This window comes from Xyrauchen texanus, chromosome 34 (assembly GCF_025860055.1).
Source record: "Xyrauchen texanus isolate HMW12.3.18 chromosome 34, RBS_HiC_50CHRs, whole genome shotgun sequence".
NCBI lineage: Eukaryota > Metazoa > Chordata > Actinopteri > Cypriniformes > Catostomidae > Xyrauchen > Xyrauchen texanus.
In genome coordinates, this window is record NC_068309.1 from 16,089,344 (window position 1) to 16,106,644 (window position 17,301).

The 17,301-nt window shown below is 37.4% G+C and overlaps 1 protein-coding gene across 5 annotated transcripts; it reads left to right on the forward strand.

The window, feature by feature from the left end:
* The first annotated feature begins 1,543 nt into the window (after window positions 1-1,543).
* Window positions 1,544-17,271, forward strand: LOC127628152 (FYN-binding protein 1-like). Of its 5 annotated transcripts, none has more exons than XM_052104869.1 (19): window positions 1,544-1,679; window positions 8,123-9,065; window positions 9,920-10,043; window positions 10,164-10,216; window positions 10,345-10,358; window positions 10,453-10,499; window positions 10,714-10,822; window positions 10,934-11,093; window positions 13,758-13,884; window positions 14,159-14,178; window positions 14,313-14,373; window positions 14,534-14,629; window positions 15,666-15,706; window positions 15,828-15,894; window positions 16,028-16,127; window positions 16,286-16,439; window positions 16,564-16,597; window positions 16,690-16,718; window positions 16,981-17,271. In XM_052104869.1, exons 1-19 carry the CDS (start codon window positions 1,677-1,679, stop codon window positions 17,001-17,003), a joined length of 2,205 nt encoding a protein of 734 aa, XP_051960829.1. In that variant the 5' UTR covers window positions 1,544-1,676; the 3' UTR covers window positions 17,004-17,271. The 5 variants fall into 5 exon arrangements, 3 of the variants coding, with proteins under 3 accessions (XP_051960829.1, XP_051960828.1, XP_051960830.1); XM_052104868.1 differs by lacking the exon at window positions 1,544-1,679 and adding an exon at window positions 6,430-6,505; XM_052104870.1 differs by lacking the exons at window positions 1,544-1,679; window positions 14,534-14,629 and adding an exon at window positions 6,430-6,505.
* The last annotated feature ends 30 nt before the right edge of the window (window positions 17,272-17,301 follow it).

Consider the following 17,301-nt stretch of genomic DNA (forward strand, 5'->3'; position numbering starts at 1 on the left):
GATAAAATAGCCATGTGTCATATGTCCTTGGAAAGCTCTCAAATAGTAAAATACAATTAGTCTATTTTTTTTACTCACAGACAAAAATATAGCAAGTAATAGCTAAGAAGTATTTGACATACATGTTAAATGTAAGCCGCATTTTTGGATATAACTAAACAGAACATAAAATATTACATTCTGTACACGGCTAAAAACATATAAGCTTTCCTGGATCAGATGACTTCATCAGAAATTATTTAGTGTGTTGTCCGGTATCATGAAACGCTAAACCAATTGTTTTAGGATTCAGATCGCTGCCACCAAATATGGGCAGAGAGGATCGTTCATTCTAATTACATAGGATTGCCAGGAGATGGCACCAATTACATGACACAGACTCAATGATGGCTCAAATGACACAGAATGGAACTAAAGGAGAGCTCGTTACTCATGTCTGCATGCTTTGGAGAGAGAGCATACCTTTAGAAATGGTTGTATTTGCATGTGTAAGTAGTTCTTTTATACAATTATTTTGTTTTATTGTTTGGGAGAGTCTTTTGTACAGTTGGAGATGTTTTGGACACTATGATAGATTATATATTGTAATGCTATAACTTTTTATGCTTTGTAGTATCAACAAAACATTTTACTTTACTTAAAAGTTACAGATGACATGATTGGGAATAAAACAAAAGCATTTTTTCTGAGCTACCTTATTTACACCCTGAAATATATAATCTCAAATCAGAAAAATAAGAAAAAAATTATAATTTTTGGCTCAAGTTATTTTGTTTCTTAGGTTGAAAGTCTCATAATTTATCATAATCTATATCATTAAACATTTTGAAATGTAAAATTGTACCAAAACAATTGACCCTCTTTGTTGTTGTTTTGTAGCGTTATAAGCCTTTCATTTTGGGTATGCCACTGAAACAGGAAATCTTCAAAAACACCTTCAGACCTTAAAGGGTTAAAAAAAACATCTAAAGACGCATCTCATCCACAAGCACCTGGCCTAATCCTACTAATGCACTAACTGCCTTCTTTCTTCATAGGATTTATAAGTTTTGCTGCATTCCTCATATTAAATTGGATAAAAGTGTTAGCTAAATTAATAAATGTAAAATAATTTGGAATATGAACGTTTATGTCCGTGTATTCTCAAAGAATCAATGGAAAACTTAATGAATCATTATGTTATTTTTGTTTAAAGGATTAAAAAATACAATAGTTGTCATTATGTAACCAAACCAATAGTCCATATACAGCTCGTTCCAATAGATTAGAACATACAACATCCAATGAAATATATATCTTAAATAATGGCACACTTTATGGTGACCACACAGTATTACTGTCTAGATACCATGACATGTTTGGAGAACTAAGGTAAGTGCACTAAGGAGATTTTATATTTTTTATAGTATACAGTCATGCAGAGCAGGGAAGCATATGTGAATATGAAAAGAACAGTTGTGCAATATGGGATAGGCAAATAGATTTGATGAGGACAGAGATAGGGCTTCCTGTGATGACAGTGCAACAGTATGTCAGCAGATAGGGGAAGTAGCCAGGGGTGGGCAGGCTTTTACAGTCACAAATAAACTGATGCAAAAAGAAACACATAAACTTGGGGAGTTGTGAGCTATCGGTCCTCACAGGATCTGGCAGAAAACATTTTTGGCTCATTCACCATGGTGAGTGCTATCTTTCTGTTTTCATCTCTATATTTTCACTTAGTAATGTCCAGTGTACAACCTTAAGCAAGTTAAGGATCAGTGGAAATGGTCAGTCTTGACCCACGTACAGTAAAATTGATTCATAGCTTTTAAAAATGTGGTACTGTGATGCAGGATTTTCTTTGTGCGATACTGAAGAATATTTTCTTGGTTAATTACCTTTCTCTGACACGGTTTGTTTACTTATTATCTCTTAGCAACTTATTACCTAAACTATTTCTATTGATCATGTATAACCAGAAAAATTTCAGTTATCATAGACAGGCTTTGTTTGTGCAAACATTAAAGGAAAATATACTTAACAAACCTCAATGAAATTATAATTTTGCTTTTGTTCATTAGGTTCACAGCAGCTTTCTGTTAATTTAGTCATTTAAAAAAATTCTTGTGTTTTGACATTTCAACGTTTTCAAATTTTAGGCCAGTTTTTGCTTCACAAACATAACTTAGTTCCTCTTCTTCTGAACAGCATCACACACTTGAATTTCTCCTATTTGGTCATAGCAATCCTTTCCGTTTATACTATATAATCCCAAATTACCAAAGTGAAACTAGAAAACCTGTTTCTGACTGCATCACAGGTCACACTGTGAGATCTCCCAATTAAACGTTTCATGGTCATAAGAACTTCACAACTGTTTCAGAAATACATACAATCAGATGTTTCTATGTTAAAAACTCCAGGTCCCATATTCAAAACATAGATTGCGCCAATCATCCCTCTAAAGAATGGAAATATGGAGTCTACTTTGCATGTCTGGAACTTGTACATACTGTAGCTGTTGTTATGTGAAAGTGGGAACAACATACTGTAAAATAAAAAATAAACATTTTGATTCCGTTTTTCATACCAACTTATTTTGAATGCAGAGAAAAAGAAATAATAAATAATACATTTTGCATTGGGAGAGCAAAACATGACACATATCCTGACCGGATCGGTAGAAGAGAGGGAGAGGACTCGCCCTCTAGAAAGTGAGATTTGAATACTCCAAAAGTTTTTTACAAACAAACAAATACTACCCCAAAGTGGAAAAAAAATCAAAAGGTCCAGGGCAGAACACTGCAGAACAGACTGGGTTCGATGCTTCGGGCTGAAACAGACACTGGAGTCCCTCAGAGGGTGATAAACCACAACAAACTGGCACAAGACAAAAAACACAATGGGGTTAAATAGGAAATAAAATAAGAAGCGTAATAAGGAAAGCAGTTGAAGTAAATTAACTACTAATGAGGTAATAAGGGGCAGGGTCAGGAAGTGAGACAGGAGAGCACATGGCAAACAACTTAAAAAGAACCATGTGCTCACAAAAAACACAACAGACCGGACAGGAAGACCACATGGCAATGAAGCCGTCATTGGCCATGTGCTCAAACAAAAAAAACGAGACTAGACAAAAGCACATGAAAATAGACCCAAAATTGAACAAGAAGCCACGTACTCACAAAGACAAGATATGAAGCATGAGTGTCTGGATCCCAACTCAGAAACAAGACCGAACCAGACTGAAGAGTCAGGATCCGTAGACCATGCTCTGAACACGGAACACAGATTAGAGAAGATGGGATTGATGCACTAAATGTTACATAAATACACTGTACTGTGGCACCAAAAATTCTTTGGACACTTAAAGGGAATGTTCACCCAAAAAAATGACAATTCTGCCATCATACATTACACTCACCCTCACATTTTCCATATCTTCATGACCTTCTGGGCCGAATTCTCTAAATAGTTGCAGCACTTTTGCATATGGTATTTCAGCAACTGTCATTCCTTTCCACGCAAATACGCCTTCTTTCTACATTAATTAGGCTTATTAGAGACTGTGCTTCATTCACAAAAATTGACTGGTGCGATTTCGATTATGCCATTCATTTATTTTATTTAAAAGAGATGTTTTTGTAAATTTTATTTCTATCATATCAGCAGTAATTATTCCAATAATGATAAAATAAAAGAGAAGAGCGTTATAACCTGGCATACTATCCAGAAGCACAATGTGGTCAAGCGCACTTTCAGCATGTTAAACAGATGTTTCTGGTGTCTGAATGGATCACAGTAGTCAGCGACGCTGTTCAGTCCTGCCAAATTGTGTCAGATATCAGTGGTCTGCTGTATCCTCCACTATGAAGTACTCAGAATCAGCCCAAAAGATCAGAACTGCACTTGCAAATTGCCTTCAGCTGCGATTTTGTGGGCGTGTTTGCGCCGTTGCCTGATCTGCATAATTATTTTTGTGAACTAGGTATTAAACCAGCACAGACAGCATGTGTAAATAATCAGCAATTCAGCTAATTCCTTGCTTCTGTGAAACATGAAGCCTCATCAACATTCACTTTCATTGTGGCTTTTCCCTACAATAAAGTGAATGGTGACTGAGGCTAACATTTAGCCTAACATCTACATTTGTGTGACACGAAAGAAAGAAAATCAAACAGTTACAGAATGACATGAGTGAATATGACAGAATTTCTATTTTCCATTTAACTATCCCTTTAACCTTCTGAGACCCCGTGTCCACATGCATGGGCATTACTTTTTGGCTTTGCTATAGGCTATTGCTAAGTGTAATTTAATTTAAATGCATTGATCTCAGTTCAGGAGACTCTAGGCTGTCATTAAAGGGTTAAATTTGTGACAAAACGACATGGCACTGATCTCAGCTGAGCTTGTCTTTGGGAGAAATGGCAACAAAACTACATCTGGTGAGAAACCTCATTAATGTACATTAAAACCTGTTTCAGTCAACAGAGTAGATTCTCTAGAGTCAATGGATATAACATTTAAAAAACATCAATCGTTTATCACAAAACGGTAGGCTCTTAAACACAATGACCACATATGTAGACTTTGGGCAATTTTCTTCCAATGTCCTATATTCACTGTGCATTATCACAATGAGAATCAGTGGATCCATTCAAAAGCTGGAAAATGTTTTCACTCTGGGCACCTGTGTTGCATTCCATATCCGAGCACAATTATTCCCGGCACCCCCCCCCCCACAGCAGTATTTTTGAGGACATAGCTGGTTGCATACAGTATAAAGGCACCCCACCTCTTCTGTGTCACACAGCCAGGTGCATTCACTTCAAACATCCGGTCAAAAGATAGGTTTCAGGCTGCAGATGATGTTTAGACCACTCAACATGTTTGGCAGACATGTGACAATGATAATCTGTGCATAGATTCAGAATTTGTACTGCAAAATTTAATTTTAACATGGTTGGCAGTGATTGGATGATGCTGACCATTACTTGATTCAGAATTATTTATGCTAATTTCTCCTGGAACACTCCTGGAAACATAATAAACAGTTTGATTAAAAAATATCTGGCTCTCTTTAGCTTGGTATTATTCAAACATTCACAAATTAGCCCCTCTGTCAACATATGTGGACATTCATTTTTTAGAAAGACTATTTGGTCTAATATGTATATAAATGTGTGTGTGTTTAATTTATTTCTAATAAATAATACATATTTTGCATGTTTCTTGCGGCTACAAGTTACAAATCAAAAAGGGGAATGGAAAATGCACACAAAGGTCAAACTCGGGTCTCGTGAGGTTAAGCAACACTTAAAGTGTATGAATTTCATTGCGTTAGATAATAAAATAGCAATCCAAGTGGTATCTGCAAATAAACAATGTGAATTTGCAGGTCAGAGTTCACCAAACTTGAACTTTGGTACGCTGCAAACAAAACGTTTATGCAAATGCTTGTTTTTCCATGCATTACCGCTGTCCCGCGTGAAGTGAATGGAACACAAAGTCTATTGTGACTACACCTTTGGAGCTCCACTCCAAATACTTTTTGTCTGTAACAGTATGTGTTGTTTTATAACTTAAAAACCTTAATTTGTGAAATAAACGTAATTTTGTGAATTAATTTGCTTGAAAAGTATGCTTGCCATATTTTTTATATTTTGATTTCTAATGTAATGATATACATAACTTTAAGTGTGGTTTAAGAGTCCAAATACTAAAGGACCAGTGTACACCATTTAAAGAGACTTCCACTTATGGGAAATGTCTACATTGCTGTTATTTGTCAATAGCGTACTGATATTGTAATTGGTTGACCAATGTCAGTTCCTGTGTCTAACAGTTTCTCTTTTTCCTGCTGAGAGTTGCTCAGTAAGTCAATAGCACAGTGTGTACCTCTGGGTCAAACCAGTCACATTTAAATGCCTGTCCTTATCAGCTCTTCCTGGTGAGAGGTCTGTCCTCATTTAAACATGTTTGCAAGGGTGTGTCACACATATCTCCCAGAGCCTCTCAGGTACCTTTGTATCCCTAGACATGCTAACACAGGGCTTGAGTATTGTTCCTCTGTAAGAAAAAAAGGGAGAATTGAGAAAAAGTCTGATAAAACATTTGGGTGCAACATTATGGACACAGAGATAGCTTTATTACATAAAGGCATTTGCATCCAAATTAGGTGAAATTTGAATGAGGGCCAACTCGCAAAATAGCTTTAACAACGACAGCTATGTTAAGGTAATATTTACCTAAATAGATTATAGTGCTTGTAAGTGCATTTGGTTGTGATTTTTATGCATCTATCACATATTATAAATACATAGTTGGATTAAAAAATGTTCAGTGTATTCGTCTGTATCTGTTAAGTAGTGAGTGAAGTCACTTCCTGCTAGTTTGGAATGATAAACTCTCTCAGTTCCTGTATGATCACAGACAGGTCTCAGGTTCAGTGCAGTTGAAAGCAATGGCTCTCATGGAAAAATCAGCCGTGCTAAAATGTAGTGAAGATCCAGAGTCAGAGGTAAAGCTGTTATAGTGGTTTTTATCATGTAGTGTGTGATTTATGTTAGATGTAAAAAAATAAATAAATAAATATCTGGTATTTGAATGAGTTATGCAGTGTCTCTGTTTAAATGTACCAACTGCTGCCTGCTGAGATTCAATCTACAGAGTATGAATTTTTTATACACAGATAAACTGTATAAGAACAACTAAGAGCTTTTTGTTGTATGAAATATTGTTACAGGCAGTACCTCACTAATGCTTTACCATAACAATTTATATATATTATACACACTTCATTTAGATTTTGAAAGTTAAAGCTTTGAGTTCCAATATTCTGTGTAGCTTTGATTATTTATTTTACATTTGTTTGCATTTTGAAGAAAAATGTGGACAGTTTATGCTGTTACATTTGAGTTTATAAAGAATTAATTTACTTTTCCTTATACTATTAGGGGTTGACAACCCTGGGCAAGTATGCCAATGAAAGATAAAAAACACATTTGTATTTAAGTCTTTCATTTAAGTAATCTGCATGCCAAATTATCCCTTTCACTTATTCTTTTTCATAATCTGTTTTAGTTATGAGCAGTAGATCTACGGAAAGTTAAATACTAAATGAGTTTGACTAAACTGATAACCAACTGAACTGTGCAGCTGTTCCACATTCTTGAGTGGCCCAATAAAAGCGTGGCACAGACCTGTTTTGGTCAAACCACATAACGTGTAAGACTCAGTGGGGGAAGCACAGTACACCCGATTAGAATTTTGGATTCTCATAGAGATGTGTGTGCATCTATAGTATGTCAAAAGCAGACATCAGATGCTCACTAATGGTGGTGCTATTCTTGAAAACTTTCATAACTGAGGGAAAGTTACATCAAGCAATATTTTTAAATCAGTATTGTGCATACACTCACTGAGCAACACTATGGCCCTAATAAAGTAACCGAAGTGGTCTTCTGCGGTTGTAGCCCATCTGCCTCAAGGTTTGATGTGTTGAGCATACTGAGATTCTATTCTGCTAACAACAATTGTTCAGAGTTACCATAAATGTTCTGTCAGCTCGAAACATTCTGTCCATTCTCTGTTGATCTCTCTCATCAACAAGGTATTTCCATCTGCAGAACTGGTATCCACTGGACATTTTTTAAACTCAGAAACAGTTTAAATGGGCTCAAACCAGCCCGTCTGGCACCAACAATCATGTCACTGTTGCAATTATGGATATCCCATTTTTTCCCCATTCTGATGCTTGATGTGAACATTAACTGAAGATCCTGACCTGTATCTGAATAAAAGCACCACTCAACAACAGCATCAAAGACACTTTGATCTCCACATAAAAATAACTGAAGAGAACGTCTTGTTTTGATTTTTGCATTGACACTGCTCATGTATTGTTACGCCATCTGAATTGTCCAGTAATCATTTACTGACACTTCAAAAAGTCAACTTTGAGCTCCACATTACAACGCTTGACAGAAGTGGTTCCGGGGGTAGCGCTGAAGCTGACTCATCTCTCCACAGAGCTCTATGTATTTGAAAGTGCTGATGTGAGTCATGTGGAAGTCCATTACAGTTCTTGTTAATTTGTGTCTATTCCTCAAATTTGGCTTTCGATCTTTCCTTGCAGGACAACAAATCAGACGTAAAAGCGATTATGTCTCGTTTCCAAACTGGAGGTTCATCTATGGAAGCAAGTCCACGGGTTCGTCCAAAGCCAGCCATTAAGCCCACCTTATCTTCAGACCCATCAGTGCCCACTAAGAAGCCTGCTCTAGAAACTAGCCTCTCTGGTGGAGCTACTACTACCACAACAGCATCAAAACCTAACTTTTTAAAAAGCACAGTTAACACAGCAAAAAGTGCTCCAGATGTGCATGACCCACCAAAGCCTAAAGCTCTTGCGAGTAGGTTTGAAAATGCACAAGAGAATAATAAAGTCAACTTTAAAGTTCCTGTCAAACCTAAACCACTAGACTGTTCCCAGGACTGTGAGTCAAAGGTCTCCTTTCCAAAGGTACCACTACAGAAGCCTCCTTTAAACAGCATGGCAAATGATTCAAAGGGCACAAGTCCAAAGCCACTGTCACCTACAGGAAAGCCTCCCTGGGCCAAAGAAGCCATGAAATCTGAAGACAACAGTGTCCGTCTTAATCCCACCCCTCCAAAAATACCATCTGCCCCTAAACCAAAGATCTTCACTGCTATGCTACAGCAGCAGCCAGAGGAAAGCAGCAATGCAGAGCCTTGTGCAAGACCTTCTTTAGTATCTAATGCGAAACCCCCAAGTTTCCATTTAAAAAATAGCATCAACAAACCTGAAGGAGTGAAAGAGGGTGCTAAAGTACAAAGTGCAAATGAGTCAGTACCAAAGCCAATAGCCCCTCAAAAACCTAGATTTCCAAAGAAACCTTCTGAACCCCCTGCACAGACAGTGAATGATGACCCTTCAGCCCCAAAGAAGAAACCTTTGCCCAACAGTTATGCCCTGGGTAGTGCCCCATCAAAACCAAACAGACCACCCAAAGTCAACCTTGAGAAATTCAACAAGAGCATGGAGGCTGCAACTGAGGGTGAGTACTGCCTATATGGCACCTTTGTGTTTGTATACTTTTTCAAAATGGCTACATTATGATAAAGTGCTTTCTGTATGGCACCAGCTTTGCCATAGCTTAGCCACTATCTCAGGAAACAAAACAAAATCAAAATACAAAACAAAACAAAAAACTGAGCACTTCAGCAGCCATAGCAAAATCACAAAGTCTTTGTACATCAAGCAGCCACTGCTCTTAAGCAACCACTGTAGAGTAGAATTTGGGCCACAATGGTTTCAGTGGTTTTACTTGTGACTGTTCTGCATTCCTCTGAGACCGTTAGCAAGCATGCAACTGGTAGCTCAACTGGTAGAACATGGCGGTAACAATGCCATCTCTCCTATGATACAAACATTCAGTTGATTCTGGTTTTAAAAAGTAATAACAACATATTGAAAATTCAAGATTTTCTGCATGCGCGTAACTTACTTCCTCATTTATGTTTCTCTTTTCACTTAAGAGCTAAAAAAACAGGGAAGCTCGTTCAAAATGGGAACAAAAGTTTAGAGAGGGCTTTCATTTTCTACAGGTTTTTCTATAGAATACAATTTAAAAACATGGCTACTGGACAATGAAAAGGAAGTTCGGATATCATTAGCCTCAGTTTATTGACCTTAGACTCATTATTATGTGCAAAGAAACTGTAAGGTCAAACATGTGAGATTTTATAGCACACGTAATAATCACTGAGATTGTCAACATTTTACAACCAGTGAAACCTGGATGACTGTCTTGGTGGTTTAATGTTCACTGTCATTTTGATTTTGATTTTGAAAAGCTGCCATTCAAAATTTGTAACTTGGCAGTTTGCTGACTGAAAATTTTTCTTGCAGGTACTGGGCCAAAGAATGTAGCTCCCCCTCCCCCACCAGCTTCTCACCCCAGCAGCCAGGCAGCCCCACCACTGCCCAATCAGCCTTTCCCTCCCAGCCTGCCCCCACGACTTTTAGGACCTTTGTGAGTACCACAGAAAAGCCATGCTTCTTGTTTATTTGCAACTGAGTGATTCAGGTAATGACACTTTCTTTGACATTTTAATAAAGTAGATAATTTTCCAACCTTGTTGTTTGTCTACAGAATTCAAGATGAGAATTACGACGATGTGGAGTCCTTGAGAGGGTCATTTGGGGGTAGGCCTGAATTTATGTTACTGCGTGGATATAATATTTTAGCCAACAACTTACAATTATTAATGCTTCAAATGGATTAAGACAACTCATAACTAATTCTAAATATCTAAATTCTTCAATCATTACAGGCCAGAAAAATGAGGTAAGAAACATAATGAATGCATCCAGGTATTCTTCTTGGACAGTACACTCTTTTTTTTTTAACCTATTTTATCTTTTACCTTTTATTTACACAGGGAAATGAAAGTGATGGTGAGATATATGAGGATCTCGATGATAGTAGGTAAGAATATTATACTTTAAAATTGCTAACACATGATATACAGAGTTTACCTCAGCCATCTGGAACAGTGTTTAACAGTGAGATTTGTTTAAACAACTTGTTTCCGCAATAATCAAATGAGTCATTTCACATGTGTTTGCTTGTAGTGTGTGTTTGGGGGGGTGGGGGTTCATGCTGCTGGCTGATGAATGGCTTACAGACAGTTTTGCCACAGGTCCGCTGCAGAGTCAAGTCAACCTCAGAAAAAGCAAGATAAAGAACAAGGAATTAAAAATCAGAAAGAGCGTGAGAAGAAAGAAAAAGAAGCCATTAAGAAGTTTAAAGTAAGCTAGTCATCCACTGTATGTGCCATTGTGCAATTACAATTCATTTAAGGGGTTCTTTTTCTAGATCATGGTTTATTATACAATTTTTGCCATTTGTCCTTTCCATAGCTATCACCACCCCTGCAAGTCATTCATCAGGTAAAAGCTAAAGCTGACTGCAAGGGGGGGAAATATGACCTCTCCATAAAGAAGGGAGAGTCTATTGATATCATTAGAATCACAGACAACCCAGAGGGTAAATGGCTGGGCAGGACTCAAGATGGATCTAGTAAGTGTTTTCAGATTCTGCTGCTCCTGGAGTTTTTTTTTTTTTTCAGTTTCAAAGAACAGTCTCTTACTTTTTTGGTGCAGACTGGTCACTGATCACTAGACATACCACTTTGACCAAATTTGACTGAGAAAAAAAACAAACAATTTATTGGCACATAAGTTTACAGCTACTTACTTATTTGATTTTTTTTAATGTTAAGGAACACCTGCATCCAAACAAATTTCAGGGTTCCTTGCCTTTATGACCAATGAATATATATGATTTTTTCCATGGCCTTTCCAGTAATTTAAGATTAAGTTGTAAATAAATTAAAAAAGTACTTTGATTCAGACCGATTTGCTGATGAATCATTTGAACCAACCTGAATAGTTTTGATCTATTAATAAAATAAAAAGAACTGAATCAAAAGAGCAATTCAGTGACAAATCAAACATCACTATAGGTGTGTCCGCCTTGAACTGCATGTTGATTTTACCAATCAGTGAGATTTGCAGTCAGGGGAGGAGTTGGAAACCCGTCGTGTGCTGAGCCTGCATCAGTCATTCCAGATCACGTAATGTTTGTTTCCTTTTATTGCAGAGGAAGTGGAATTAAGATTGCTTGCTTGAATTTGACATAATATAATCCAAAAAATTGTTCATTTGAAAGGGGCACGTGTTGCTTAATACAGTGCCTGCTGTGAGAGTTGTCAGAATAAACACCTTGGCAATGGCATACTTCTATACACCGATCAGCCACAACATTAAAAACACCTGCCTAATATTGTGTAGGTCCCCCTCGTGCTGCCAAAACAGTGCCAACCCGCATCTCAGAATAGCATTACGAGACTCTTCTCACCACAATTGTACAGAGCAGTTATCTGAGTTACCGTACATATGTGCATCCCGGTTCAGGATGCACATATGTTGCACGCAGGAACTCACAATCTCCTTCGAGAGAACACGATAGAGATAGAGATGTTCCTAACTGCAGCAAACACAAAGGTTCTACAGCCAATGTCTTCCATTCTGGTGTGAGACGGCAGGCTTCGGCCCATTTTAGATCAGAGACACTTGAATCATGCGCTTGCAAAGTGCCCATTCAGAACAGTATCTCAGAAACAGATCCTGCCGCACGGGCTAATTTGTGTCAATACATCTAAAGGACACACACACATACTTTCATGTACGAGTTGCACCTCATCTCAGGCTGTTTTGAGATTGACATTTGAATGAACAACTTATTAATTCAGAGCCCTTTGTTTGGCTCTACACACTCTCGCTCTCGAAGCGGCATGCGCATTTTGAACTACCTCTACGATGGGCTATTGCTAACCTGATCAGAGGCTCTGTTGTTCAAGCATGGGAATTTAATGCTCTGAGGCTCAGGCTGTATAAATGGCAATGTCAAACTGGGCAAAAAGCATCTGCCATTGCTCTGTTAGGTCTTTTATATACCTCTTCAATGCTGGCGGCAAGCCTGGCGTCAGGGGTGCATACACATGGGCATAACTCACCTCTCTCTGACTGCTCTAGCACCTTGGACAGCTCCAACATTTTAACAGCATCATTCTGGGTCAGATCTTCTTGCGACGGTCGTAATCACGGTTGTGTTTAGGCTGAGGCGCATTGTGTGCCAGGGGCCCATCCTTTGGCACCTAGCACTTCAGTCGTCTGGAAATACTAGCTGTCTCTTAGCCTTGAAGGCTTTGCATTCCGAGGTAGCGAATCACCACGTTCTGATTCTTAACCTAGGCGTGGCGTCCATCGCATCACAAGTCCTCTATGTCTAGAGATCTTTCTTCTTCAACACTAACAGGTGAGCCAGAGCTCCTTATAATGGGCGGGTATACAGCTGCCAGTATAGGCTGCTATCCAATTTACTCCCACTAAAAGTCACAAGCACTTCCAATAAGAATAAACCTCCCTCCCTACCCCTGGTTATGAAAGGGTTACATTCATACCATGTGTATTATATGACTCATATATATTCCCAGCATAAGATTAACTTCCCGTCTAGTTGTCACCATGTGGAGTTATCCATTATTTTATACACTTGAAATAAGATTGTAATAAGTCACCGCCTGATGAGTCCGTGACTTCATACAGGCCTACATATTCTTTTACAAGTGTTTATACCCTGCTGTATCTCTGTGTGGTGGGGTATGACATCATGTAGTGTGGAGTGATGGGACTCCAAAAGCGTTTATCGCAATGTCAAGTGAACTGAAACGGTAGGGAACGTCTTTGGTTACACATTACACCTTGATTCCCTGAGATGTTGCGAAACTTGGCCACACAACTACTCCAGAGTTTCTAGGTACGAGCAATGTGTTCTTGTCCTTCAGTTGGAAAATTCTGAAGAAATGGTGTTCGCGCACGTGCTTATATAGGCCAACTGTGTGCCTAAAGGGCCGGGATCAAACACCATTGCCAATCATAAAATTGCCATTATTATACAAGGGCTTCAACTAGGTTGTTGGAGAAGGAATTCCCTAAAAGCATTTACAGCAGTGTCTCGTTCCCTTCATCTCAGGGAACCGTGGTTTCGTGTGTAACCAGAGACATTTTTCATGACCTTTCCAACCCCTGTATTTTGTTTCTTTAATACGTTTTTGTTGCCCTGAGCATGTTCATAGAATTAGAGATTACCTTGAATTAGAGAGATTTCTTTATATTGCAGTTGGCTTGGTTAAAACGGAAATGGTCGAGATAGACTTTAGCATGTTGAAGAATCAAAGCCTGTCTCTTCCTCCTAATCTGGGAGGTGAAGAGTTATATGATGACGTGGGTTCTCAGGATGATCATGGGTAAGAACTTCACACTTACAAACATAAGGAAAGCATGTGGCTGTTCTTTGCATGGGCCTAAGCTAATAAAAATAGTGTAATATTCTCATGTTATTGTGTTTAAATAGATGATTTAAATGCTAAGTTCTGCAGATATTCACAAATAAATAGCACAGTAAAATACCATCTTGCACAGACACTGAGAACGTTTTTTGTCTAGTGTAGTCTAGAAAGTTGATGAAAACTCTACTGTTCTCATTTATATGACAATTTATATATATCATTCATATTTCAGGAATACGAATGGTCAGCGGGGTAAGTTTTATACAACTAATCCTTTCTAAATAATTAATAACCAAAAACATAGAGGCCCATAAACACACCTGTCAGAGACTGTGTACATGTTTGGGAGCTTATCCTTAAATAATTCTGCCCTCTGCTGTTCATAGTTGTTTTACCTCCACCACCAGACGATGTGTATGACGATATTCCTGATTCCAATCCAATCAGGTACGAACAAAACCAAAGTCCTTAAAAAACAAACAAACATTAAGTAAGGTTTTCATACTGTGTCTGTATACTGTATGTGTGCCTGTATTCCTGGGTTTGCAGTTCGGCCACTTTTATTATGGAACTATCTTACCCATACTGCGTTCCTCTGAAACCCTAGCACTGCAGATCCCAAGTCTATCTCAAAACAGCGCTACTTCTTGGAGATTCTCAAAAGTTCGGTTGACTGGAGAAAAAGCCAAGTCCACAATAATGAGTAATTTTTATATTAGTAAGATGAAATCAGACAATGTTATTTTTCTACGTTTTTGATCCATACCAATCACCAATTGCATCCATTTGTTCTAACAAAGCGAGCTTGAAGTTCCTGGCAATGTTTTCACTAGCAATGTTTTCACTGGCAATGTTTCACTAAATCTTTTAAAAAAATACATATATATATATATATTTATTTATTTATTTTTCAACCTCCTGTTATTAAAGGGTTAGTTCACCCAAACATTTTAATTGTATCATCATTTACTCACCCTCATCCCATCCCAGATGTGAATATATCAGCTCTGTAGGTCCATACAATGCAAGCAATAGGTGACCTTTGAACCTCTAAAAGCATTTTTAGGCATATTTTTTTTATAATAAAACCCTTTTTTCACCATAAATCTGGACATCTGCAGTCTCCTTGGCGATCATGATCTCAAGCTTGATTACACTTCCAATAGCGCCATCTAGCACAAGGAAGTGTAATAGAGCTTGAAATCTTGATCGTGCCCTAGAAACTGCAATGGCAAGATGTACAGCACAAAAGGAGTTACATTTTGGTCTGTTCTCCCCCAACTAGATCACTTCAGAAGACATTGATTAAACTACTGGAGTCATATGGATTACTTTTTATGCTGACTATATCTCCTTTTTGGAGCACCAAGGTCACCATTCACTTGCATTGTATGGACCTACAGATTTGAGATATTCTTCTAAAAATCTTTGTGTTCTGCATACACATCTGGAATGGTACATATGAGGGTGAGTAAAATATGAGAGAATTTTCATTTTTGGGCCGAACTGTCCCTTTATTGCTTTTCCAATCATAATTTTATTAGTCATTGGATGTAGATGATTCACTCTTGCCCTCTTCTTTTCCCAAGAATGAACTAATTATTTAATCCTCCCTTGATTTTGCTTCAGATTAACTTTAAATTAAGACTGTAAATTATATTTGTCCCACATTTGTTGAGTGGCTGTTTCCCACAAAATTCTTCTATTTATTTTACTTGCAACATTTTTTTTTTTTTCAGCATTCCTCCCCCTCTGCAGTTTACACCTGAAGGAAATAAAGGTAAAACAATCATTTAAGCCCTATATCATGCCTTCAAATGAACATTGAGCTGAGCTAACCTAACCCTACACATATGAAACCCACTTTGTCTACATTCTTTTCAAATGCCATTACATCACAGACATTTCTCAAGATGGTGAAATCTATGATGATATTGATACACTCCCTCCTGCTCCACCCATTAGCAGGTAGACAGATATTAATATAAGTGCTTTGTTACTAATGCTATAGGAAATAATATACTGTACAAACTAAATGAAAATGATAGATGTATATCAGCATATTTAAATAAGTCTATAGTGATTATAATTATATTTTCAGCCTTCCCCAAGTTAAATCAAAGTTGACCAAAGCACATGATGACCTGAAAAAGCAAAAGAAGTTTGAAAAAGAAGAGAAGGACTTTAGAAAGAAGTTTAAGGTGCGTATAAGACAAGGCAAGAAGCAGCAGCATGTTGTATGGCATTAGGGCCAATTAAAATAGATTGTTGTCTGCTGAATTCCATCTGACCTATAATTTAGTTGTAGTGCTTTCTTATTTCATTTATAAGGAAATTGTTTGTTATTTATTTTTACCAGTATGATGGTGAGATTCAAGTGCTTTTTCAAGCCACAATTGCGACCAGTAAGAAGGGTGGAGGGAAAGATCTGGCTGTGCTGGCTGGCGAGCCTGTGGATGTCATCAACAAATCTGACCCTGACAAATTCATCTGTAGGAACAAGGAGGGCAAATGTGAGTAACATTCTTTGTGACTCCAAATTCAATTATATTCTGTTCAATTCTATACCAGAGCAACATAATGCCTGTGTAAAGTATTGTAAAATTACATTTCAAACATTGAATATTTAACCTTCAGTTGGATATGTCTCAGCTAGCAACATCCACACAGAGTAAGTTCCTTAATTTTATAAGTTTTCTGTGAAGTATTTTGACATTGTGTGCTAATGAACAAAGACTGATTATTCTAATTTTGTTTATACAGTGATGAGGTCTATGATGACATTGGAGATGGTATGTAGCAAACTTTGAACAGGAATTCTTTAGCACTTGTAATACATTTTCTTACTGTATAAATCACACAGTAGAATTTTTAAATAAGGTATGCTTACCTTAATAAATAGAGGATAACAGGAGAAACGTGTCTTTACTGGCTAAAATGGAATGCATAAAAATTATCTTTTAATTCTCTTGACTGTGGATGCGAAGTAATATAACATCCACCAAATAAAAGTAGACAATATCAATTTAACAGATATACATTCATTCTTCACAGATTGTATCTATGACAATGACTGAAGATCACCCCAGCACCTCATCTCATTTTCTGGGGCAGCTCCTAATTTCTGACCATATTTGTCTTCTTGATTGTTGATTTTAAGTGTATTTATCATATGAGATACATGTGTATTTGGAGTAAAAGGCTAAATTAAACATTGTTTTAATGTTTAACATAATATCATTGGTACAGACATTTTCTAGACTATATTCAAAAGCTACATTTATGACTTCTAACCTAGGCTGCCAATATGGCTGTTTTTTAAGATGCCCACCAAACACTCAAAAATATTTAATACATTTTTTTTCTTTTAAGATT

What these genes read in the sequence shown, in the direction of transcription:
- LOC127628152 (XM_052104868.1), top strand. Translation starts at nt 6,449, where the DNA reads ATGGCTCTCATGGAAAAATCAGCCGTGCTAAAATGTAGTGAAGATCCA. An exon ending in CCACGACTTTTAGGACCTTT is followed by an intron (nt 10,044 to 10,163) that starts GTGAGTACCACA and finishes GTTTGTCTACAG; the next exon opens with AATTCAAGATGAGAATTACG. An exon ending in GCTAGCAACATCCACACAGA is followed by an intron (nt 16,598 to 16,689) that starts GTAAGTTCCTTA and finishes TTGTTTATACAG; the next exon opens with TGATGAGGTCTATGATGACA.